We start from the raw sequence: 23318 nt of genomic DNA on the forward strand, positions 1-23318 counted from the left end.
ATCGAGTTAGCAGGACAAGGTTGAGCTTAAAGATCAGGATAATTAAATGCAGTGTAGAGAAAGAGAAACTCAAAAGTAACATCATTTTGGATATCAGTCCTCTCAGCCTGTTGTATTTCATCATCTGCTTCTCCGCATGAACGTTGTGTCAACAGGAGATGTCCGCCTTTGCCGCCACTTGGATGCTTGTCCCTATATAATTCGCATTCGAGCCTCGGCGAGCTTACTGCACAACACCAAAACTGTTGTGGCAGCCCACAACGATAGACCCTCAATGAAACCCCGATTTCGCTTCGACCAAGGCGTCATTCATGAACCCTGCTGCTCTGCCACTGCACGCCAACGCTCAGACAAAGTCCACCCCTAACCACCAAAACATAGCTTCCAATTGAACTCACACTTCGTCCAGGTCGTCCATATCGTCCATTACAGGCCTGATGCTCCGTGCCATGCCACTTTGGCCGCCTTTGACGGTCCTTACCACTCGGCTTTTGACATTTGATGCCTTTTCTCGCAAACTAGACGACCGGCCGATTGTGCCATTCGATGCTTTTTGGGTCTTCTTCGCGATCAAAGCTGTGGATGATGACGTCGAAACCGCTCGAGTATTAGCGGCTGTCTTGCTGCGACCGACTGTCTTGCTCTTAGCACTTTCAACCAGCTTTTTAAGCTTCGACGGACGGCGAGCGAGTCCCTGTACTGTCGTTGCACTGGTCTTGCGGGAGAAAGCTTTTTTGATCAGGCGGACCTTGCGATTTTTGATGGGACTGGTATTCTTTGAAGTATTCGACTTGTAGACCTTCGCAGTGGGGGGGTTCCTCTTGACCTTTTTGGCAATTCGCTTCTGGCTTCCTCCAATCGCCTCAGTGAGTTTTCTTTTGGCCCCTGCCAGTTTACTGGGCTTCTTGTTATCTTCGTCAGGGCTCTTCTGCTTCCGTTCTTCTTTGGGTCGTGGAGCCAGAAAGCCACGGCAGTTGACCGCACCACATCTGCATTCCTGCACATTCTTCTGAGAATATGGATCAAAGTTGTAGTCGTAGGTAAGCTCATCTCCCGTCATAATGCCACGAGATCCGGCAAAAAGGGCCATCCGTGGCTTACCGTTGACGGTCCATTTCTCCATTCTGCAGTTTGGGTCGCAGGAATGATTGACGAAGCGGGCAATAGAGCCACGGGTTGCGTCGATGATCATGTTTTGGTCGAAAAGCATCAAGTAGTAGGACTGTGTCGATGTTAGTCAAGTCGAAATACAATGCAGTCACCCTCCATACCTCATTATTTTTGTACATAGTCCTCATCCTGTGCTCACACTCGTCCTGAGTTATAATCTCCCCTGTATATTCGACAATAATCTGATTGGGTTCGAATGTTCGGTTGCTGCGAACACCATAACCTCGATCTTCTGTCTTGATGACCTCCACCCCAACGTTATATTTGCCGCCCTTCTTGACTCGTTGCTTTAGGAACTCGAAATTTCGGTTCCCACACTGTTCTTCCGTAAGACCGCAGTTGCGGCTGTCGCATTCGTAATACATATATCTGTTCATACAATTCTGGTCACAACCAGTCTCGGGTGTGCACAAGCACAATGATGTCTCCTCGTACTTGGACACTCGCCATGCTTGTGCAGCGTCTCCGACAAAAACATTCTTGTTCACCTTTTTCCACTCGTCTGGTTTAGGTTGGCCAGCGGGCAGAGGAGAAAAGATGTCAAATGGAAGTTTGAAGTCCCGACCTTGATTCAAGAGTCGTTCTCCAGCATACATGGGCAATGGTAGCACCCAGTTGTTAACTGGAGGCGTCACTGTTGCTCCGCTCTTTCGGTTCTTCTGGCTGCTGACTGATCTTTGTTGACCAGCAAAAAGTCCCGAGGTGAGCCATTTCTTCTCGCGCCGCCGAGCTGGAACTTTTGGTGACGGTACAGGTTCCTCAGAGGGGGTTGGTGCCTGGCTGAGTCGTCGCTTCTTCTGGTCAGGTTCGCCAGCCACTTCGGTAGATTGAGGAGCTGAAGTTGACATAAATTGTGTTGTGCGGTCCTTTCTCTTTCCAAGTACGCTGTTGGTAATGCTGGAGACAATTTCGCTTGCTTTTTCAAGCACCGGCATGCGAGAAGACCTCCGGGTTGCTTGCTTTTCGGCTGCTTTACGCCGTGCTTCCCATAGTTTGTTGTTCTCCTCCATTTTAGCCTTCTTTGCTGCAGCTCTGGCCAGGCGTTCTGCCTCATCTTCTTCAGATTCATCGTCCTCATGGCCTGCCATTGTAGAGGTCCGTCCAGGACTAGTCACTGCTAGCAGGTCATGCTTACCTCCCTTGCTGAACGCGTCGGTCATGTCCCAGGGAAGATCCAAGGCAGCAATTCCTTCTTTCACTAAGGTGGATTGGCTGGCATTATCCATGTTGACCAATGTCTCTCCACTAACAGTTCTGGTCTTGAGAGATTCATCCTCAGTTGTCTCGATGAGGATGTCTTGACTCTGGGTCTTGGTCAATCGTCGACTAACGCGTCGTGCTCGACCTTTGGACACCTCCTTCATACTGACTACCTGTGCATCTAAGATCGACACGTCGAGAGAACTTTCAGAGGGAGTTGGAAGTTGCCGTGGAGGCTGGGTAGATACGACGATAGTGTCTGGGTCAGTATCTGATGAAGTCGAGCTATCTGCCCGCAAGACAGAGGGACGACCTCGCATCGATGGAGTCATGGCTGCAGACTTCTGTGTCGAGCGCGACTTGTAGAAGTTTAGGAGGGTTTGTCGTAGAGGCATGTTTGCGTTCGCAGGGAGGTGGAGGGTGGCCCCCTTCAAGGCTCACCGAGGAGAGTCTTGGCACTGAACGCGTCAAAGCTGAGGGGTACACGATGTTATTGTGACGGTGAGGTGCAGAATATAAGAAGGTGAAGTGAGGCAAGTTCTACAACGCGTGTTGTGAAGGTACTTGGTGTGGTCCATGAAGAGGCTGGGAGAAGGTAGAACTAGAATGAGGCCGAGATGTTTAATCTTATCATTTCTGGATGAACTGCGGGCCAACACCACCACCAACAAATGAATACGTACTACCACTACCACCCATGACCAGCAATTGACCATGCAACCCTCTCCCTCGCCCACTTTGGCCAATGGCACCATCCCAGGGCCAGACATGAACAACATTACCCATCCGAAACATTCTTCCCTGGGCAACTGGTACCACACAGACATCTTCTTGATCAGTGTGTCAGGTCCATGTTTCACCTTTAGGGGGAGAGAAAGCAGATACCCATATGAACTCGTCCAAAAGCCAGCACGAACCTTATATCTACATAGTATAACATCTGTTGACGCCAGTAGTACAGCTATCGTACATTTCCTCAGTTCGGCTCTAACTTGGGGAACTTCTTACCCGTGGGACCTTCAAATGATTTCGTTGTTCCTTGCACTGGCTTCATCTCCATTCCCCCACCCTGTGCTTCAACATTGAGCTTGGCCTGTCTCTGGCCTCTCTTGGACCCAAAACGCCTATCACCCTGCTCGTATTTCTTTTTGAAATGAAGATACGTCGGTGGTCTTGCCCGACCCAAAACAGTAATCCAGTTTTTAATAAAATTGCCCTGAGTGAAAGGGCGATGCCGTTCAGACTTGGGAAACCTTCGAGACGCAAGGTATTCTCGGGTCGTTTCGCCCTTCCCCATAAGTAATAAATGATACATCGTCAACGAGAACGGATAAAGAAACCCTAAAAGTCCGTATATAAACATCGCGAATACGACTCGATTCTTGTTTGTTGCCGTGCCGAACGAAACAAGCTCTTGGTCGCGGTAAGCAAGGATATGGCCGAGACAAGCAAACGCCAAAAAGAGGCCCATGAGAGTGCCAGTGCTGACAAAAGTAAAGAAATAGCGATAGTTGCGCCTCCCAATACAGTTGTTCACCCAAACACAGTGATGGTCCAGGGTTTCGACGCAATTGTCACAGACTCGACAATGATAACATCGAGGCGGACGCCAGATGTTGCAGGTTTTGCAGTATTTGACTGGAACATCCATCGCAGCCGTCTGCGATGTCGCTAGTCGAACCATAACCCAGTCATTGGTCGGGGGACCTAGCGCGAGAGGATCTGCATTAACCTGAGGGGGAAATGGATGAATATTCCGTGGGAAAATCTACACAAGGTCAGTGAAGCCGCGGACAACATTTCGAACGAACTCTTACCCCTGGGTCAACGACGGATGCATGAACAAAAGAAGAGAAACATATAAAAAAAAGGTAAGCAAACACTATGGGGATCGCCGGAGAAACGTGATGCCATAACCACGGAGCACTGTCTTGCGTCAGCCGAGATCCAAGCCACACTTCGACCGCATATGGACTTACGAAAATACGAAAAACAAGATTGCAGGAACAATCAGAACGATACCTGTTGCCACATTGATTGGCCGGTCTCGAGCATTTTGCAGGCGACCACCCCACCAGAATATTGTGTTGCCTTCAAAGTACTCATAGTTCTTACCGAGAGCACTTTTGACCGCGACCGGGGTATTTGAGCTGGGCGGGAATTGTGGTGATGTGGTGGTTGATGGGAGTTGCTGGTGCCCGGCTTCTAGTCGGTGTTTACTACCAAGACTCAGGCCAGATCGAAATGACAGCGGTGACTTTTGGGGTGGATCGCCCGCTTTTTGCGTGCTGGAGATATTGAGCCGAGAAGGACGGTGTGGTTTCTGAGGCTCTCGCGGAGATGCAGACGCCACAAGTCGACTATCGCCCTCGTTTTGAGAGCCGAAGTCCGCAAAGTGCACGTCAACCGTATCGGGCGCTTCTGATTGAGAGTAGCTGGTGGCAATAGACGGGATATGCCGATGGCTTCTAGGCATTGCAGAAAAAGGTCCTTGTCTGCTGGACGCTAAACTGCGTGTATCGTCCTCATCGTCCTCTCCATCCGGTATGGTTGTTGGCGCCTGAACAGGCTTTCCACCGAGAGGTCTCCTTAGTCTCTGCGCTTGCAACCGTTGGGAACTCATGGGCTTGAAGAAGCCCGAGGCCGTCAAGGAAGGTACATGTGTGCGGCTGGCCTGGCTAATAGGGCTTTGCGGACGGCTTGAGCCGGCGTTGCTGTCGGTTGCAGGGTTGCTCCTCATGGATCGGTTTGTGGGCTGTGTGACTCCCCTCAAGTGAGCGTATCCATGCTGCGATGCGGGAGGGTTTGGCAAAGCAGGTAGAGGTGTTACACCGGACTGAGGTCTGGAAATATAACCATCCTCAGAAATGGCTGAGGAAATTTCGCTTCGGGCTGTAGTTGGTCGGCCAGCCATTTTAAATAGAAAATGGTGGTAATTTGTGTAGTAAGTCGATCAATCGCGTCACGGGTACGACATGAAGCGCATATCGTAGCGTTATGTAGTCAGCGACGATGGAGATGCGATGCGAATAGAGAGCCAACTAGATCGGCTGGGGCGCAGGGAGAAACAGAACAACGCGAAGCTGGAAGAGTGAAAAGTACAGTTGGTTTATTGAGAAATGAAAGGATCAGCCATGACGATGGCAATGATTGACATGAAACCAGGCGTAAACTGAATGTGCAGTCCAAGGTACCAGATGGTAGAGTCTAGACAGCTGAAGGTTGATTGCACCAACGCAGAAAACAGATAGGGGTGCGAAGGGGCCACCAGGAGGATGCTAGTGAGCATGTCGGAGCCTTCCGAGCATTGTCTAGTCACGTGGTATTTTGACATTCTGGAGTCACGTGATCTTCCCAAAAATCGCACGCACTTTAGAATCATGTGATAGTAGTCTTATCACGTGAACTATAGCTCACACCACTCCCATCCATTATCCACCGAACCTTGACCTCAAGCTGCGTTGCCGCTTTTCTTCCACTGCACAACGACGCTCTTTTACAACCCACCACTCTCCCCTCCGATCGACCCAGCAACAACTAAAAATGGCCTCCCTAATCCCGAAAACTGCTTTTCGAGCAGCTTCCACCGCTGCAAAGTCCGCCAGGGACACCTCGTTTGTCAAGAAAGGAGCCCAAAGAGATCCCGAGCTTTATGTACAACACCTTCCCGCCTCCAGCTCCATGGCACTCACCATAATGACTGACACTATTTAGATCTTGCTAGGTGTCATGTCCGGTGCCTTCGGCCTCGCTGGCTTCTATTTTGGACGCAAACCCACCTCAGCTTCCTCTGAGGCCGACGTCTCAGTCGCCAATAGCTCAATGCCCTGGGAAGTTGACCATGATGACCACGAGGACGAGTCCAAGCATTTCAAATATCAATACCACCCTAAGGGTGACCGAAGCGCATCTCCCAAGAATGCTCCCAGCGCATTGAACACAGTTATTATCCCCAATGTTACCCTCCCCAAGGTGTGTAGTCTCCCTTGGTCACAATATATATTCAGCCTAATGGTTCGTGCTAGGAGCTCCATGATAAGTTCAACAAATGGGGCAAGGAAGGATATTGAGCAGTGTATGCGAGAAGTTCGCACCTTTTTTTATTTTATTTACATCCATCCTCCGACCGAAGCTAGAGCTAGGAAGACGGTGACGCTCCAGGTTACTGAGCAGAGTTGTACATACTTATGGGGTAGGCAAACAACAATCGATATGAGTGCTATTGACCACTCGTGGAGACTATTATCGATGTCTCCTGCGTGAATCCTTTACGGCCCAGATGTCCTTTCGTGCCACCTAAGCAATTCTAAGAAACCAGGATATCAGGAAGTAGGGTTTGGAGGTACCATTGGCTGACCACGATCACATCATCTCATACAGCGCTTTGCATAGCCCTCGTCCTGAGGGATTCCAGGAGGAATAGCTTGATGGTCGAGGATCTCCCCAAGCCACAGGGACACAAAGCTTCCCTACCAGGGCGATGTGTAACTCTTGATTGACATTACCAAATTCTGTTTAATCAGAACTCAAAACCCTTGATCCTATGTTAAGGCTCCCTGATCCATATCGACCAACATACCCCCCTGGGGCAGGCATTGACCAGATCCGAATGCTTACAGAGTCATCACAGGGTTATGACATGGCCTCCTATTGGCTTGCTTTGTATTTTGAGGATGCTTCGGCGTTGCTTTTGCGTACTATTCTTCTTCCAAAATCCAGGAACCGTCCGGTTGAGTCGCCAATTCTTGGTTAATTGTCTTAGGAACCCGGGATCTTTCCCTGGCCATCTTTCCTACCTTCCTTCACGTTGCTGGTATTAGGATGTCTAGGCTTGGGCCTGTGCCCTGCGTTTTTGATCTTTGCGCCGCACAAGGGACCATGTGATCAAAATGGAAGCAATCCCGACCACCAGGATCGACAAACAAACCGCATATGACACGCGATATCTTGGACCATAGATGGTGGAATACACATGAGGTCCAACAATGCCACTCCATTGAGCACATGCATTCGTTAATCCGATGCCAATTCCAGCTGCTACTGTGCCCTCTAGTGCCCGGATTCGTTCGGGCCAGATCACTGGATAAGCGGACCCAGCGCACGAAACTGCAACAATCAACGAGAGATACCGTACCACTGGCTGATCGACTGTGACGAGGATGATATAACAGATGATTATGGTGGATTCAACTGTCAAGAAGTAAGTTCTCAAATCGGAAGCGAAGGAGAGTGGTACTCGTACTGGTGGCGGCGGCTACCCAAGGTCTAATCCGCTTTCTTGAGATCAAATACCCCATCGTATTTAGGAACAAAAAGCAAGAGACATATGGAGGCTATACCAAATATATCAGCAGCCTGACAGTGATCAAAGCTTTATCATGACTTACAATATTCATCAATTGAGACTTTGACGTGGTGGTAAAGCCCAGCTGATAGACCACAGTCGGCAGCGCATAATTCACACCAAATCCGCCGATCCCGTGGCAGGTCCAGTAAAGAGAAAAAGTATAGAGTGTGGGATTTTTGAACAATTCTCGAAGACTCGTCCAGTCCCAGTGGCCTTTTGTGCCTTTGGGGGCCGTTGCTGCCAGACGCTTTGCAAGAAAAGCCCGCTCCTCGGCGGTTAGGAATCTAGCTGTCTCAGGATAATCTGGAAGTCCAAAGGCAACAAACGAAAGTATTATGGCCGGTAACCCTTCAAGTAGGAAGAGCCACCTCCAGCCCGCGAGTCCTCCTAATCCATCCATGAAGCCGATTGCAAACGCAAGAAGTCCGCTCAAGGCATTTGAGAGCTGCCCGACCGAATAAAACAAGGCCATCCTTCTTGGCAGTTCAGACGGTAAGTAAAAAAAGCTCCAGTGGTATAACACGGCTGGGTAGAACCCTGCTTCCGCCATGCCTATTGCGAAGCGTACACACATCATTCCTTGAAACGACTGTGCTGCAGCGCTGGAACAGGCGGAAATTCCCCAAGCCAGAATGAGAACAAACATCCATCGTGAAGGCTTGAACAGCTTCAGCAGCAAGGTGTTGGACGGTTCAAAGAGTAAATAACTATATGAGAAGATCGAAAGCGTCCAGGCCCATTGCCCGGGCGTGAGGCCTAGCTGCTTCTTGATTCCGGTACCATGTTCGAGGTTGATGATAGCGGCGTTGGAATAGTTTGCCGAATCGATCACCCGAAACACATAAACTAGGCTATAAAAGCCGACCAGCCAATGATCAATCTTGAGCAGGACTCTTTTTTCCAACTCTGGATCCAGTGGCTGGTTTGGCTCTGGGTATCCTTCATCCGAGGAGGAGATGGCTTCAGCAGCCTCATTGGAAACGTACGCCAGCTTGTCTACCGGGTCTTTATCCACAGCCATCGCTCCGACCAAATTCTCAAATCGGGATGGAGATAAGTGAAACAGCAATCACGCAAGCACAGATGGAACGGGCGCATTGAAGCAGAGCTTGCTAATTTGCCAGCCGTTTATGCAACAGAGCAGAAAATCCAGTATTTATTACAGGCACCTGTCTACCATTTTGACCCATCGAGTACATCCCGGAAATACCTTTGAAGATCACGACAGAAGCATTCGAAATGGCGACAAGCGGGTTACAGCCCCTCTCCCCACGGTATCCTTCCTGATTTGTAAAACAAACATGGACATTGCAACATCCGACCGAATCACAGAGCGCTCCAGATAGCTGTTCCTTTCTAACTAGCGGCCTGAAAGATAAGAACCAAGTCACCAATATGCATTTTTGGGACTTAGAGCAATCGAAAGGGCGTACTGTTTGGCCATCATGGTCCGCCAGCATCCACCTACACTCGAGGCGAGATGAAATACGGGAGGTAGTGTGGGATATCATTTCACAGGAGCATGCTGACCCACTGTTGAGAATCAGTCTACATGGTGTTTCTTGTCATCAGAGTAGAAGCACGCACTTTGAGACAACAAGCACGCCATATACAAAAGCCACAAAGCTTGAGTTACGTGAAACAGGGCGTCTATAACCATCCAATGGCGAAACAGCTTGTTCTTCCCCTTGGGGAACCTCATTCGTCTATCACAGGCCGCGATACCCGAGTTCGAACCGTGAACCCCGCACCTTGGTAGCATGGTTCTCGTTTACAACAAATAAATATATCCATTCCTGGGTGTCAGGACGAATGCCCTTTATGTACATTATCTAGAACTGCTGACTTCTCTCCGACTTACCACTGCGACCAAAACCACCGCCTAGCTAGATTCACTCACTGCCAGAAACCGCAATCATGGCACCAATTGCCCTTGAAGCAACTCCAACTGAGAGCCCCCAGCCATTGATCAAGCCGTGGAGTAGACCACAGCAGACAAAGGAACCACTGGGTTGGGCACCCTTAGCGACGATCGACCTCTCTCGGTTCGATGAGCCTGGAGGCAAGCAAGAACTTGCAGCTCAGCTCTATGATGCCGTAACCAGGGTTGGGTTCTGGGTCGTTACCAATACCGGGCTCGACGATGAACGTGTGCTGCGCCAGTTTAGCATCGGAAATACCTTTTTCAAAGAACCCCTCGAAGAAAAAAGGTTCTTCAAGTGTAACTTTGCCGAAGGTGAGTATTTCGGATACCGTGAGAATGAGAGGTGGATCGGGGACACTGGCGTCAAGGAGAACATTGAAATGGTGAGTTTCAAAGTGGATGGCTAGTTCTTTCTGTCCCAAATCCGCGAGGCGAGATATTCCACAGCAAAAAGTCTGCCGCTTCCATTACTCATTCTGACTACACAAAAATCCAGCTCAATATCCACAAAGACATACCCGCTCATGCCAACGTACCCAAGCATAAAGTCGTGCAGGAAAACTGGGACGAGATCCGTGCCTTCCACCGAGACGTGTTTGAGAAGGTGGTTCGTAAGCTATTTGTACTAATGTCTATCATTTTGGAATTGCCCGAGAACTATCTCACGGACGCACACACGTACGACGAGCTCTCCGACGACCATCTCCGCTACATGATTTACAACGTCCGCACCCAGGAGGAATGGGACAAGGCTCAGGCATATTCCAAGGGCGGCCATACCGATTTCGGGAGCCTGACATTGTTGTTCAGCCAGCATGTGGCAGGCCTGCAAATCCGGACGCCCGAAGGAGAGTGGAAATACGTCAAACCTGTCGAAGGTGGAATCACCTGCAATGCGGCTGATACGCTGTCATTCTTGACGAATGGTAAGTTATTCTCGTTGGAACAACCCCCCTGATGCTTTCTACCAAAGCGCTGTCGGACTGACATGTTATAACCATGAAAACTAGGCTTCATCAAATCCACGATTCACCGAGTTGTGACACCGCCCAAAGACCAACTTAACATCAACCGCCTGGGCCTACTGTACTTCAGCCGTCCTGGAGCGAACACACCAATAAGGACGGTTCCGTCGCCAGTTCTCGATCGCCTCGGCCTGATTAGCGAGGAAGACAAGGATGTCAGCAAACCAGTCCCAACTGGAACCGAGTACGTCCGCGCGAGAGTCAAGGACGTCCACCACAAGACTGTCTTGGATAAACGAGCCGGCACGCAGTTTGAGTTCAAGGGCTTGAAGGTCGAGAACCATTATGAATGAAACATTGGAGGGCTGATAAACTCAAGTTTGGAAGGTGGTCTTTGAGTGTCAACTACTTTACGAGAATATAGTACAAGGATTGGTCCTAGACGCGTTTTGGTCGTGACCGACTCACTACATTCAGTGGACTCCAGCCTTGTATGACCACACCACCAGACATGCTAAAATCCTCTTCTTACTCATAGCCTCCAAATTCATGTTGTTCTACCTCGTAGACTCCTAATCAGGCTCTCTTGCTTTCTCTTACCTGCCTCTCTCCCCAGATCTCAGCAAATGCTCGATCAGGCATGAACCGCTTCGAAAAAATTCTAGAATGTGTCCTAATCACCATCGTAGCTCTGCGCCAAAAAGTCACAATCCAATAACATCTGCAATCTCCCGATAATCACTCTGCCAAACACCAGGGGAATCCCCTATTGGCGATTCCTTACAGCTAGGAACACCGAGCGGAACGCAATCATCTTCTGCGTCCGCTTGGGCATAGTCTTAACAAGCTCTTTCTCCACAATCAAATGATAGGCCTCCTCGGGAGTGAGACAGCAATATTGAACGCTCACCACAATGCCTCTTCGAACAAAATTCTCGGTGCGGTTCGCTCCACCGCCGTGAACGAGTTTCCCGCTGAACAAGAAGATGTCCCCAGCATCCATCTCCGCAGCGACGGTTTCCTCCGGGGTTCTCGTGTCCCACATATCTGGATCTCGATGGATTCCAGGGATACAGCGCGTGCCGCGGTTCACCTCAGTGAACTGGGTCAGAGCAACGAAGAAATTGGTCGTAGCTTCAGGAGCATCGGGTCCTGGTCTGGCAAAGATAGGGAACTGCATCAGATCACGATGAAGTGGCTGGGTCTTGTTCCCGGGTCCAATATCGATGACCTGCGCAGTATTCATCCAGTAGTCGCCTGAGTCGCGCCTGAAGACCCTTTCGCAGACGCCGTGGAGCAAGTCGTGATCTAGCAGATATCCACGGAAGACTTTGCTGTGTGTAACGAGGTTGGTGAGGCGTTTGGTATGGATTCCGTGGAAGTCTTGGACGTTTGGGTCGGACTGGAGTGAGCCAGGAGCGATCTTCGACATGGGCCCGCCGATCTCAGCGTTCATGGTTGTGACCTGCTCAGCGCTCAAGACTTTCCGCAGAACTACGCAGACGTCTTCGTTTAAGATGGACATGACTGCGTCGACCCCAGCACTGCAATTAAGAGCCTGTGATTTACGTGTAGCCATCTCGTGAGCTATTGTGGCAGAAGGAACGTTTGGTCTGATGAACACGCTGGGATTCTGCGATCTACTGTCCTAGCTGGACTCCCTACACTTGCATTGATGTCAAGAGGGTGTATAGGTCCGGGGCGCAAGAAAGGGATCTGCCTATGATGTAGGCTCGTGCTGGAAATGAATCCTTTGAAAACCAGGAAGTTGGCTTTAAGCACCCGTGGCTGCATGAAAATAGTTGAGCACCACATCTTCTGCCTTCAGGATATATATAATAGCACTTGGTAGGTAGTTGCCAAGGCACTGGCAGGCGGCGATGCAGTTTATTCAAATATCATTAACGCAGTGTGTGCAGCGTGGTCACTGGTTAGCGGCTTCGGCATAGAGTATGGATTCACGGGTCGATTCCTTAAGCTTAGATGAGGGCATTCCAAAAAAGTTTCTTGGACCAAGAATGCTAAGCATGCTTAGGGGAGCTTTGACTTGTGAACTGCTAAGTTCTACTCCGTACAGAGTACACCACTAACGATCTCTTTCAGATAAGAATTGCTCATAGATCAAAGCACGTTACCTCGCACCTTGTCAGCCCTCTTCTGCAAGCTTCTAGCATAAGCGAGATTAACAACCTACGAGTAGGTGGCAGTCGGCAAGATTCGAGACTCGCCATTGAAATCTTCTGAGCTCAGGAAATCAATAATATTTGGCTGAACTTGCAGCGTCCCCGATCGCCGCCGCGCCTGGCCCCTTTTCGCTATAGACCAGGTTATGGCGAGCTCTATTAACGAGAGGGTTTCTGCCAACCTCGTTTCCCCCTAACTTGCACGTAGACTTTTCATCGGGCATCTCTAATATCCTCGCGTCCTAGACTCCGTACTCGGTGCCGAGTAGATGACATGTTCTCTGAGCATAAATATCAATCTTGGCTGTCGTCAGTGCTTAGAATGATAGTTTTACTACATTACTTGTTAACTTCTAAGCTTTCTCAAGTTCATTATGTAGAGCGACAGAGTACCTCTTTCCTGCCTAACCTTTGATCGATGAGTCTCAGAACATTGCGTCAAAGACTGTGCACGGCCACATTTCTAACAATAACCTTCCCATTTTGGTTCCCTCCCTACCATCAGCATGCCCTGAATAGAGGCGTTCAACCGCCATTGCACCCCAGTCGTCATGAACCATCGCCTCGGGAGATCGCCGCAAACTCAACTTTGGGGGTAAGTCAGGATCGAAGGCGTTATCCTGTGCCTGTGCACCGCAAACATCTACCCGCGTTAATCGTTGAATTCTGAACACACAGTTTGAGAAGATTCTGGCGGTGCCACTGAAGCCCAGTTGGCGGACTCGTGGTCTCATAGCCGCCGCGGAACTGACAGGACTCAGCATAGAGGTTCCTGAGCAGCCCTATAACACAGACGATCTAATTCGCGCGTTCGAGGGCATCGACAATACCCATCTGCAACAGGGCATCCATCTACGGCATGGATCTGCAAGGGCATGGCTGGCGCATCTTGACGTGATGAAGTACATCGTCGCTTCCGGTATCTCGAGCGCATTTATCATCGAAGATAATATCGACTGGGACACCGATATCAAAACTTCATTGAAGTTGGTTTCTGGCACCGTGAGGAAGTTCATGCAGACTCCAATTGCCAGCGCCAGTCCGTCCGGATACGGATGGGATGTGGTGTGACGAGGCCGGGAGCAAGGAAAATTTTGCAGCTTCTTAGTGCCGAGCAGGGCGAGGCATTTGATGTCGGCCTTATGAATCAATGTGTGAAGGGTAACGTACAGTGTCTCACTATTCTGCCAGAGTGATGCATCATTACACTCCGAAGGAGGGAACCGGCTATGTGAGCCCGAACGATGAAGGCAATGGGGTCGGTCACTCAACACCCGACGAGGAGTTTGAGAATCTCATGGGATCGACCGCAAACGTCAAGAATAGTGCAAGGTGGAAGGCGTTGTCTGGGCGTGTTTGTCCTAAATAGATGACTTGACCATATTGGCGTCTTAGAACCATGGTCGAGGACAGGTGCTAGAGAATGGATGGACACATCAACGAGGCAAAAAAAGTCGTCTCCCTAAACAGACTGCGTTCTTGTTTGACGTTCCCAAGTGATGTCCTCATAAGTACCAATTGTTGGGAGCGTGCTCGACTGAGCAGTGGGTCTTTTTCGCGTCTTAGCTTCCTAATATGTCATGATCGTAAAATGAAGGTTGTCTGACAATAGGCTTTGCCTTAGTGTATCTAAGACTGTCACGTCAGACAGTGAACACTTTCTTCATTACACCGATGAGCTGTTCCGGCTACCAGGTGGAACTTCAGCTCAAAGCTCCCGTCGAACTCACATCTCCGTTCATCGAATCGATAAAAACACCATGTTTTCATTCGACCCAGTCATCACGTACATGTAGAGGACCCTACTGTCGCTTGAGGCCTAGATTTGAAGACTAGGAGCCTATCTTTCTCCGTGCTCTAAGAGCATCTACTAGCATTGCCTTTAGATCTTGAAGCCACGGGTAGGGCGTCCCTAGTTTCGAATATGGCCAACCTTCTTTCGCACGAGTCCACAATTCTCATTATAGGTGCCGGCACATGGGGTTGCAGTACTGCCCTGCACCTCGCTCGTCGAGGATATAAATCAATCACTGTCCTCGATATCCACCCAGTACCTTCGCCAATCTCTGCGGGCAACGACATCAACAAAATACTTGAACTCGGCTCTTTTGCTGGAAATGATGAGGATGAGGTCTACGTGTCGAACAAACTGCTAGCAGCAGCAACGGAGGGCTGGCTGAACGACCCTGTATTCAAGGACTATTTTCATGAGACAGGATGCATCCTCGCTGCAACTTCAGAGGATGCTCGTGCCCATATGAACTCTCGCGACGGACCAAGCGAGGCAAAGGGTTGGATACCGCTCAAGAATATGGACGACTTCAGAGCTACAATGCCCAGAGACGTTTTGACCGGTGATTTCCCAGGCTGGGATGGCTGGTGGAAAAAGACTGGGGCTGGGTGGGTGCATGCTCGAAAGAGCATCGAGAGCGCTGCGAGGGAGGCATCACGGCTCGGCGTTACATTCATAACTGGGCCGGGAGCTGGCAACGTTTGGGGCTTGATCTACGAAAATTCAGACGTCAAGGGTGCCATCACGTTCGACGGCACTCAACACCTCGCGGACCGCACAATCCTCTGCGCGGGTGCCAACGCTGGTAGGCTACTTGATATGAATGACCAACTTCGCCCAACCGCATGGACGCTGGCCCACATCAGGATGACACCCGAAGAGGCTCAGCTGTACAAAAACTTACCTGTTCTCTTTAATATTGAGTTAGGTTTCTTCAAGGAGCCGGATGAAGACAACCACGAGTTGAAGATCTGCGACGAGCATCCTGGCTATTGTAACTGGAGGCCAGGTGAGCATGACGGCGATCGGTACTGCGTCCCTTTTGAAAAGCACCAGATTCCTCTGGAGAGCGAGGAGCGTGTGCGGCGTTTCTTAAGAGAAACAATGCCTCAGCTTGCTGACCGACCATTCTCGTTTGCTAGGATATGCTGGTGATCAGGCACGCCAAACCGAGAATTTCTAATTTCAAAGCACCCGAATTATCCTTCCCTCGTACTCGGCGTGGGGGGATCTGGGCATGGATTTGCCCATATTCCGGCAATTGGAGGGTTTATCACGGATTCAATGGAGGATAAACTCGACGAAAAGATGAAGAATAGCTTCCGCTGGAGACCTGAGACTGTTGTCGGGAGGAACTGGGACGATCTTCAGGGAAGGTATGGCCCTCAAGGTTCGAATCGAGTGATGGACTTCCAGACAATCAGTGGGTGGACGAATATTTGCAGCTCTACGGAGTGAACATTCGGGAAGGGATGGAACGACAAGCCGTGTAAACATGGCCACTGTCAACTCTCACTTGTCCTATTTACAGTACTCGGGAGCCCTCTAAGCCAGAGCCCTTGGACACGGCTTCGCAGCAGGGCCGTCCGCCTTAAGAGGACAGACAAGTTGCGCTACTGAACTTCTCACTCTAGACCTACACCGGTCAAGGACACCCGTCTTTATGAATTGATTGGTCGGATACCTTGTGCTCCAAAACTTTGGCTCCACTCCTTCCATGCCCTCCACTACGAGGCTTGTCAAGTTTGACGGCAACCTGCTTCGTCAACTTTTCGTCCACACCGATGACAAAGCAAGCTCCTAGGCAGGCCAGCAAGCCAAAGGCCATGCCAACGAGGTATATCAGCCTAAAAGCGCTCGAGTAGACTCCTCCCAGTGCATCGACACCCGTGGCGATAATCTCGGGAGTGGTGCCTGGGACTGTCTCGATTGCAGAAAGTGAACCTGATGTAAGAGCCACTGGGAATATGATTGTTAGCCCAGACGGGAATGTGGAGGCCTAGAGAGAAGGCCTGCATACAGATAAAGTCCTCAACCGAGGATACAGGGAGACCCGCCGGAACGACGGCTGCAGCGACCCTTGGGAGGAGATCTTGGCCGACCTTGTTTGAGAACAGCGAGGAATAAATTGCAATTCCGACTGCCCCGCCAGTAGAGCGCAGAGAATTGAGTAATCTGTTACATGACCAATTTAGCAGTCATTCAAACTGAGTGTCCACGAACATAATCGAACTCACCCGACCGCTACACCGATGTGCTTATCATCTGCACCAAGACCAACAATGACAATAGCCAGAGTTTGCGATGCGCCAATTGAGAAGCTTGCAAGTGCCACAAAGGTTATTGCTCTTGCAGGTGTATTTTGGTTCACCGTCGCCATCAATGAGATAAATACAGTCTGAAACCACACATAGAACACGAATTGATATTTAGTTCTTCCGATCACCGCAAACAGACTCCCGCCAGCCACAACGCCAGCTGCAAAGACATGTTAGTCAGTATGTTCTCAAAGGTTAGGTAGGCATTACTTGCCTGTTGCAGACGCATTATACGCCAGACTGTACCACCCAATCTCACTTGGAACTGAGGTATATAAGAGTTGTACTTCTGCTACACTGTCAGGTTTGGTTTCCGTGCTAGGGGTCAAGCTCACGCTGAGGCCAGAAGACTTGAAGACTCATAAGCTGGCAGTTGATGAGTATGAATTGTCATGGATTTACACATCGCTGCACTTACAGTCATCCCCGACACGAACATAACCAACATGGGAACACTGACCCCTCTAACGTTCCTAACAACTTCGGGCGGACATAACTTGGCGGTGCTCCTAGGCGCGTGGACCTCCCACAAGGGGAATACCACCAGAAATACGATGCCTAACAGGTGGATCAGACTCTCATCAAAGCCCACCCTCTAAGGTAGGACCTACCTCCGATAATTGTAGGTGCTAGGACCGTGGCACTTCGCCACGGGTAAGGATTGCCTCCAAACGAAATCCCAAGGAGAAAGCTCAACAAGCCCCCTCCGAAAAGGAGCAAGCCTATAAAATCGAGCTCTTTGAACTGCGTCAAACGGCTTTTCCCTTCTGGATGAAGCCCTGTGAAACCCGGGGGCCAGTACCAGACTGTGATAAGCAGAAGCGCGAGGCTGTTGATGATGATGCCCAAGTAGAATGTCCAACGCCAGGACAGATGGGCAACCAGCGCATAAGCTATCAGACGAGTTGCATGATCAGTGATGCCCTTGAAAAGTGCACTTGTCTCAACCTTTACCTATAACTGATCCGAATGTTGATCCAGGAATCGATACGATACTGAGGCACCCCATTACCAAGCCTCGATGCTTTTTGGGAACGATCTCCGCTGCTGCTGCAAACGAAAGAAATTGCAGGCCGGCACCGACGCCCTTTCGATTGTCAGCTTGACTATGCTAGTCGTTGCTTTATCATGGCCCTTACCATCAAAACCGAGCCTCCAATGATTATGTTTACAGCTGACGCTCTGTTTAAAACGAATCAGCTTCAGCACGTCATGTCGGACTTTTGCTACACACCGGCAAGCCACTGCACATCCTTTGAAGTAATTAGTGGCTCAGAACAATTATTAGATGTCTTGAACTCACCAATCACAGCCAAAATGTTCCCTGTAATGAAAAATTTACGACGCCCGAATATGTCGGAACAGCGGCCGGCAACGGTTTGCATTACAGCGCCAGCCAGTGTCCATGATGTGGCAATCCAAGATATTTGAGTTGAGGGCCCAATATCTCTGTTGATAGTGAGAAGAACGGCCGCAGGAAGGACGAATGAGAAGAGAAGAGCCTCATATGTAACAGCAAGAGCCTTGACAAAAGAAGCTTCATTAGCGCTGGAGTGACAGATTGGCTGCCAACCATACATACCACAATTGCTAAGATCGTACGGAGGTCAACCCTGCGTTCTTCAAAATGCTCCAGGTTATTCTGTATATCCCTCAACTTGACCTGGTGGTTCTTCTCGGCATCTGAGATAGCTACCTCGTTGTGGGAAACTGTTTCATCGAAGCCCTCTTTGGAGATTGTCATAGCGGCAGTATTAGATCTTTTGAATGGTTAGTCTTCAAGCTCTTGGATCCAGGAATGTCGACATCTCAAGCTTGTTATATACAGTGCACCTGCTAAAGCCACCCACCTCTTCTGATTAGTGGACCCCAGGAATGTTTCTTTTATGCCGGCTAATTACTGGATTGGGACCTGGGGTCATCTGAGCAGACCAGGGACTCCATGCCACCAAACATAGTCGCTGCATCGAGCGTTATAACCCGCTCCTCCCAATCACGAACTAGTTAGGCAATATCTCAAGCCAGTATTCGAGGGTCCAGATTGACAGAAATACAATTGCATCATGAACTGGATTCCCTAGGACATCGGGGAAGGGGGCTTTTGTGGAAAACCGACCTCCTTTCAAGATCATGTAGTCAAGGCACGTAACAAGATAGTGGTTCGCGCTTTGGTGAGCACAATTGCATGAACATGACGAATTTTCCGAGCTCGTTCCGCTTGTGTTTAGGCCAATGACAAAGACAACATCCTCACAACGCGAGGGTTTTGAACCCAGTGCGCCCATTGGTGCTTTTGCGGGCTAAAGGAACCCATCACCGGTTTTGCCGTAAACTCTTAATGGCTGGTCTGTGTACGAACTCTCAAGGAAGCTCCTCTCGCTCATCGGCATCCCTCAGCATGAAAGAATGTCATTGGAGTTACAAGGCAGACTTTCCTGCAGCTGCGGATAGGAGGTCAGGCTCTGAATCAGCTGTCAAGCTCTGGAGGCTGGCCACCAGGATCGCCCTTCCGCCTAAATATCCGTTTGAGGCATGCGCTACCTCGGAACAGGATTTCTGCTTCCTTGGCAAGCCAGGTGGACTACAGCTTTGCGTATTGTCAACTTCAATCTCCATCTGTCAACCATACCATGGCCCTCTTTTGAACGTCGAAACCAATGCGTTTCAATTGCGTCGTCAATGCAGAAGCAAAGGGCTCCTCGAGCTTGTCTTCAGTGCCGCCAACGAAAAATAAAATGTGATTTTGCAAGCACCGCCATTCCTTGCAGCAACTGCGTGCGGCTGAATACTTCCTGCTCAGTCAACTATGCAAGGAAGAGTAGGAAGTTGTCCGCCCAGCACGGTCAGGGATTACCGTTATCCAGTGTTCACACGTTTAGTGTTCAGCCGATAGAAGCAGTCATCATCAATGATGAGGCTTCGAACACGTCGTCCATCGCTGATCACCGGCAAGTCACTTGGACACACGTCCTTTCCTCTGACTCAACAAATCCGCCGCTGGTGGCACCCAGGGTAGCGCCTTTCACAATTGAAGGTAATTTCTCACCTCCACCGCAATCGATATTCCTGCTAGGATCGGGCACCCAGTTACCACCATATATCACGCCAATACGAGTTGCCGTGGAGCCAGAAATGCTCCATCTTTTGCATCGGAGAGGGGCACTTTCACTCCCGCAAGGAGAATTCAGAGAAAGCCTGCTTCGTGCTTACACGTGCTACGTCCACCCTTTCCTACCATTGTTGGATCTTGAGGGTTTCCTCTCCACGGTCTACAATGAAAACGGCTCTGAAACTGTGAGCCTGCTGCTATTCCAGGCAGTCATGTTCGCCGCTTCCACTTTTGTCGATATCAACGATCTCGAAAAACAAGGGTTCAAATCTCACCGGGAGACCCGAGGAGTCTTTTTCAACAAAGTTAGAGTAAGCTGCGTATAAATTCTCGAACAGCGCAAGCCATTCTTGCTAATTTCGTGGCCAAGACCTTGTATGATGCAGACCTTGAGACGGATTCATTGGTCCTGATTCAAGTCCTCGTGCTGATGACCTACTGGTACGATAGACCGGAAGACTTAAAGAAACGGTCGCATTGGATGAGGATTGCATTATCATTTGCCACTGACATCGGGCTTATTCATAATTCGGTATTGGTTGGCCTGTCGCCGGCCCAACAAAGATTACGACGTCGGCTGTGGTGGTGCTCACTAATGAGGGACGAACTTATTTCGTTCAGCGAACGACAGCCAAGTAGTATTACGTGGGATGAAATCGATTTCCCTCCACTTTCGATTGACGATCTAGACAGTGGTGCTCTTTCTAAAGCTCTGGAACGATATCATATACCAGACCATGACAAAGAGTCCGAGATCCTCACAGAACTATGCCTCCAAAAGATCAGACTTTGCGTTCTCATTGGGCGGATTCTACATACTCAGTATGAATTGAGCAGCCATCGACGCAGAACCTCTTCACGATCTAAGTTGCTGCTGATACCGAAATTTTCAGGCTCCGCCAGCGCTGAATATATGTCTCGAGATCAGGAGCTACGTAAGTGGGGTGACGATGTATGTGAGGCTTTGCACGATTCCATAGACAAGGACCCCCAACGTAACAGCACTTTAGTGGGCATTCACAGTGCCGTGCTGGAACTTCTGTATATGACTGTCCTTGGTATGGCCCATCGCCCACAGATGCTGAATAGACATCTGGGCGATTCCGCGGCGAAGGCGCTTCAAGAATTTTCGCAACAAACCCTCAGAACAGCTGCAAAGCGCATCTCAGAAATTGCCGACTACCTAAGTAGTGCGGAGCTTCTATGGTTTTTACCACCAATTGGGTTGACTGCATTGCTATTTGCAGCAATGCAGCATATCAAGGATTCACTATCGTCATCAACCACACTCCACAATACGGCTGAACAAGGTCTTGAGTGGACTGTGCAGGCGATGATCCGACTTAAAGAAATGTACCCGCAAGCACATCACGCTCTTGCTTTCTTGGAACTGGTTCGGACTAAAAACCTTCAAGTTGATGAAAGCTCGGAAAGGTCTATTTTCTCATTCTTCCGTGACGAAGCAACTCACTATGTGCCTGCACTCCAGCAGGCGGAGGCGGACCGCATCATGTCTGATGCTCAAGAGCGTCATGAATTGAGGGTGGATTATCCGAACTTGAACCCATCCACAGAATCGACTTCGAACAACTCAGTCCGGGAGGGAATTGACTATTCTCAACGCAGAGGATTTAGTTTCGAGTCGTTTCTGGATCTCGATGAGGCTTCCGAAATATTTCTCTCCGGGAACTTCGACATTGCGGAATTTGAACGAGTAGACTGGACCGAAGTCTTCCAGGATCGAAGCGGGGACCCTGCATGATAAGTTCTTGTGTACCTGCAGACCCTCGAAGTCCTATTTTGTCTCCGAAATCAGCGCTCAAACCGAGGCCCCTACGACATCGACGAGCAGTTGTGCAAGCTTCTCCGTTGCACTGATATTCGGAGCATGGCCTGTATCCAGGTTGTGGACATCGACCTCCTTTCCAGTTGCTTCTCTGATCCTATCGATGTATTTGCGTTGAATTTCTGGTGAAACCAGGCAGTCGTTTTCGCAGCATATATACGATGATGGTATGTGCTTGTAACCAGGATACGTTAACTCGCCAGCAAAGCTGAGTGCCGAGTGTCTCGGCATCTCTCTGACGATATCTACTGCCCTGTCGAATTGGACGTCCGAAAGGGCTGCTTGGGCGACTGCCTCCACGCCAACGATCCGCATGAACCCATTCTATTTCAGTGAAAACCCAGGAAGATTGTCAGCACAGCTTGAAAACCAATAAAAGCGGCAGAATCCATCAATTCACAGCTGATGGTAAGAAACAGGGGTTTCTCCTTACCTGATCCATTTCTATCAGCCCGGATGGTGGATCCCCCGACTCACTCTTCATTGAACCTCCCACAGGAAGTACCGTCGCAGTGAGGTAGATCAATTTGACGACTCCCCCAGGCTTCCCACTCGCCTGCCGATCGGCTTTCGCCGTCCCCTTAACGGCTTCGCTACCTACCAAACCACCATACGAATGCATAACAACCACGACATTTTTACCCTGGTCCGCGAGCTTCTCAATAATACTCCTGAAAAACCCAGCGTCGTCTTGGAGATTCGCGGGCTCTTCAGGAGGATGGCGAGACGTCGAAGGGAGGTTGTTGACGAATGTCTCGTATCCGAGGCCTTGGATCCTGTCGACCAGAGCATAATATGAACAAGCATTCGAGAATGAGCCCGGCACGATCACGATGACCGGTTTGTTGTTCGTCTTGTCTTCTCCCATTTCAACAGTGGAGGAGGAACGGGGGCGGCGAAAAATATGTAAGCTGACGCTAGAGTCCTCAAGGTTAGTCAATCTCACTCAACAACCCGTCGTATGTAGCAGCTCAAGGTCGAACCAAGGAGAAAGAGAAAGGAAATAGAAACTGTGCAAGAAAGAGGGTACCAGAAGCCTTTTTGATTGTTCTTCTCCGGCCTCAAAAGACGAATCTAGATGAATAGCCGATAGTAGTAAGTAAGCGATGCACACCTGACACATACGAGTACGCAAGGATGCCACGGCGGCTTGTCGTCTCCGATCCGCTTTGGTAAAGAGGCAGACAAGGGTTCAAGGGGGGCCAGCACTTGTACATGTAGTGAGAGTGTTCCAGTCAGAGCACGTTTTCTTATTTGCCGAATCGACTGCGGAGTATTTACTTCTAGGTGCTGTACACCTTTGCGTGCCTGATGAGTCTGTCCAGACCTGTCTCTTTGACTGGGGGACTTTGGTCATAAAAGGGCCAAAGGCCAAGCAAGCTGCGTTGGAAGCTGAGCGTGGAAGGGCCCAAGTCCCCTTCGGTACCAGCAGGTACATACATAACATCAATACCCAGTATATAT

General features: G+C 49.8%; 11 protein-coding genes across 11 annotated transcripts; 5 read left to right on the forward strand and 6 right to left on the reverse strand.

The window, feature by feature from the left end:
* Positions 1–394: 394 nt before the first annotated feature.
* Positions 395–2765, reverse strand: A1O9_06977 (histone-lysine N-methyltransferase ASH1L; the record flags this gene model as incomplete). The annotated part of the gene is made up of 2 exons (XM_013403923.1): positions 395–1222; positions 1272–2765. 2 exons carry the CDS (start codon positions 2763–2765, stop codon positions 395–397), a joined length of 2322 nt encoding a protein of 773 aa, XP_013259377.1.
* Positions 2766–3346: 581 nt separating this feature from the next.
* On the reverse strand, positions 3347–5284 carry A1O9_06978 (uncharacterized protein; the record flags this gene model as incomplete). The annotated part of the gene is made up of 3 exons (XM_013403924.1): positions 3347–4138; positions 4188–4296; positions 4350–5284. 3 exons carry the CDS (start codon positions 5282–5284, stop codon positions 3347–3349), a joined length of 1836 nt encoding a protein of 611 aa, XP_013259378.1.
* Positions 5285–5913: 629 nt separating this feature from the next.
* A1O9_06979 (uncharacterized protein) lies at positions 5914–6440 on the forward strand (the record flags this gene model as incomplete). The annotated part of the gene is made up of 3 exons (XM_013403925.1): positions 5914–6024; positions 6085–6342; positions 6396–6440. 3 exons carry the CDS (start codon positions 5914–5916, stop codon positions 6438–6440), a joined length of 414 nt encoding a protein of 137 aa, XP_013259379.1.
* A 755-nt stretch (positions 6441–7195) lies between these two features.
* On the reverse strand, positions 7196–8738 carry A1O9_06980 (uncharacterized protein; the record flags this gene model as incomplete). Its single annotated transcript, XM_013403926.1, has 3 exons — positions 7196–7560; positions 7613–7703; positions 7758–8738. The coding sequence occupies 3 exons, from the start codon at positions 8736–8738 to the stop codon at positions 7196–7198; spliced, it is 1437 nt and encodes a 478-aa protein (XP_013259380.1).
* An 896-nt stretch (positions 8739–9634) lies between these two features.
* A1O9_06981 (uncharacterized protein) lies at positions 9635–10959 on the forward strand (the record flags this gene model as incomplete). Its single annotated transcript, XM_013403927.1, has 3 exons — positions 9635–10024; positions 10138–10567; positions 10652–10959. The coding sequence occupies 3 exons, from the start codon at positions 9635–9637 to the stop codon at positions 10957–10959; spliced, it is 1128 nt and encodes a 375-aa protein (XP_013259381.1).
* A 413-nt stretch (positions 10960–11372) lies between these two features.
* A1O9_06982 (uncharacterized protein) lies at positions 11373–12185 on the reverse strand (the record flags this gene model as incomplete). Its single annotated transcript, XM_013403928.1, has 1 exon — positions 11373–12185. One exon carries the CDS (start codon positions 12183–12185, stop codon positions 11373–11375), a length of 813 nt encoding a protein of 270 aa, XP_013259382.1.
* Positions 12186–13207: 1022 nt separating this feature from the next.
* Positions 13208–13860, forward strand: A1O9_06983 (uncharacterized protein; the record flags this gene model as incomplete). Its single annotated transcript, XM_013403929.1, has 2 exons — positions 13208–13384; positions 13468–13860. The coding sequence occupies 2 exons, from the start codon at positions 13208–13210 to the stop codon at positions 13858–13860; spliced, it is 570 nt and encodes a 189-aa protein (XP_013259383.1).
* An 853-nt stretch (positions 13861–14713) lies between these two features.
* On the forward strand, positions 14714–16039 carry A1O9_06984 (uncharacterized protein; the record flags this gene model as incomplete). The annotated part of the gene is made up of 2 exons (XM_013403930.1): positions 14714–15590; positions 15741–16039. The coding sequence occupies 2 exons, from the start codon at positions 14714–14716 to the stop codon at positions 16037–16039; spliced, it is 1176 nt and encodes a 391-aa protein (XP_013259384.1).
* Positions 16040–16250: 211 nt separating this feature from the next.
* A1O9_06985 (uncharacterized protein) lies at positions 16251–18416 on the reverse strand (the record flags this gene model as incomplete). The annotated part of the gene is made up of 10 exons (XM_013403931.1): positions 16251–16540; positions 16602–16756; positions 16819–17037; positions 17110–17191; positions 17235–17265; positions 17318–17457; positions 17511–17792; positions 17854–17986; positions 18039–18079; positions 18179–18416. Coding segments are annotated over 10 exons (1611 nt in total), but the record flags the coding sequence as incomplete, so codon positions are not given.
* Positions 18417–20220: 1804 nt separating this feature from the next.
* On the forward strand, positions 20221–21770 carry A1O9_06986 (uncharacterized protein; the record flags this gene model as incomplete). Its single annotated transcript, XM_013403932.1, has 2 exons — positions 20221–20319; positions 20379–21770. 2 exons carry the CDS (start codon positions 20221–20223, stop codon positions 21768–21770), a joined length of 1491 nt encoding a protein of 496 aa, XP_013259386.1.
* Positions 21771–21827: 57 nt separating this feature from the next.
* A1O9_06987 (uncharacterized protein) lies at positions 21828–22722 on the reverse strand (the record flags this gene model as incomplete). The annotated part of the gene is made up of 2 exons (XM_013403933.1): positions 21828–22178; positions 22288–22722. The coding sequence occupies 2 exons, from the start codon at positions 22720–22722 to the stop codon at positions 21828–21830; spliced, it is 786 nt and encodes a 261-aa protein (XP_013259387.1).
* Positions 22723–23318: the final 596 nt, after the last annotated feature.

The sequence above is a fragment of the Exophiala aquamarina genome, assembly GCF_000709125.1.
Source record: "Exophiala aquamarina CBS 119918 chromosome Unknown aczIA-supercont1.5, whole genome shotgun sequence".
Classification (NCBI taxonomy): domain Eukaryota; kingdom Fungi; phylum Ascomycota; class Eurotiomycetes; order Chaetothyriales; family Herpotrichiellaceae; genus Exophiala; species Exophiala aquamarina.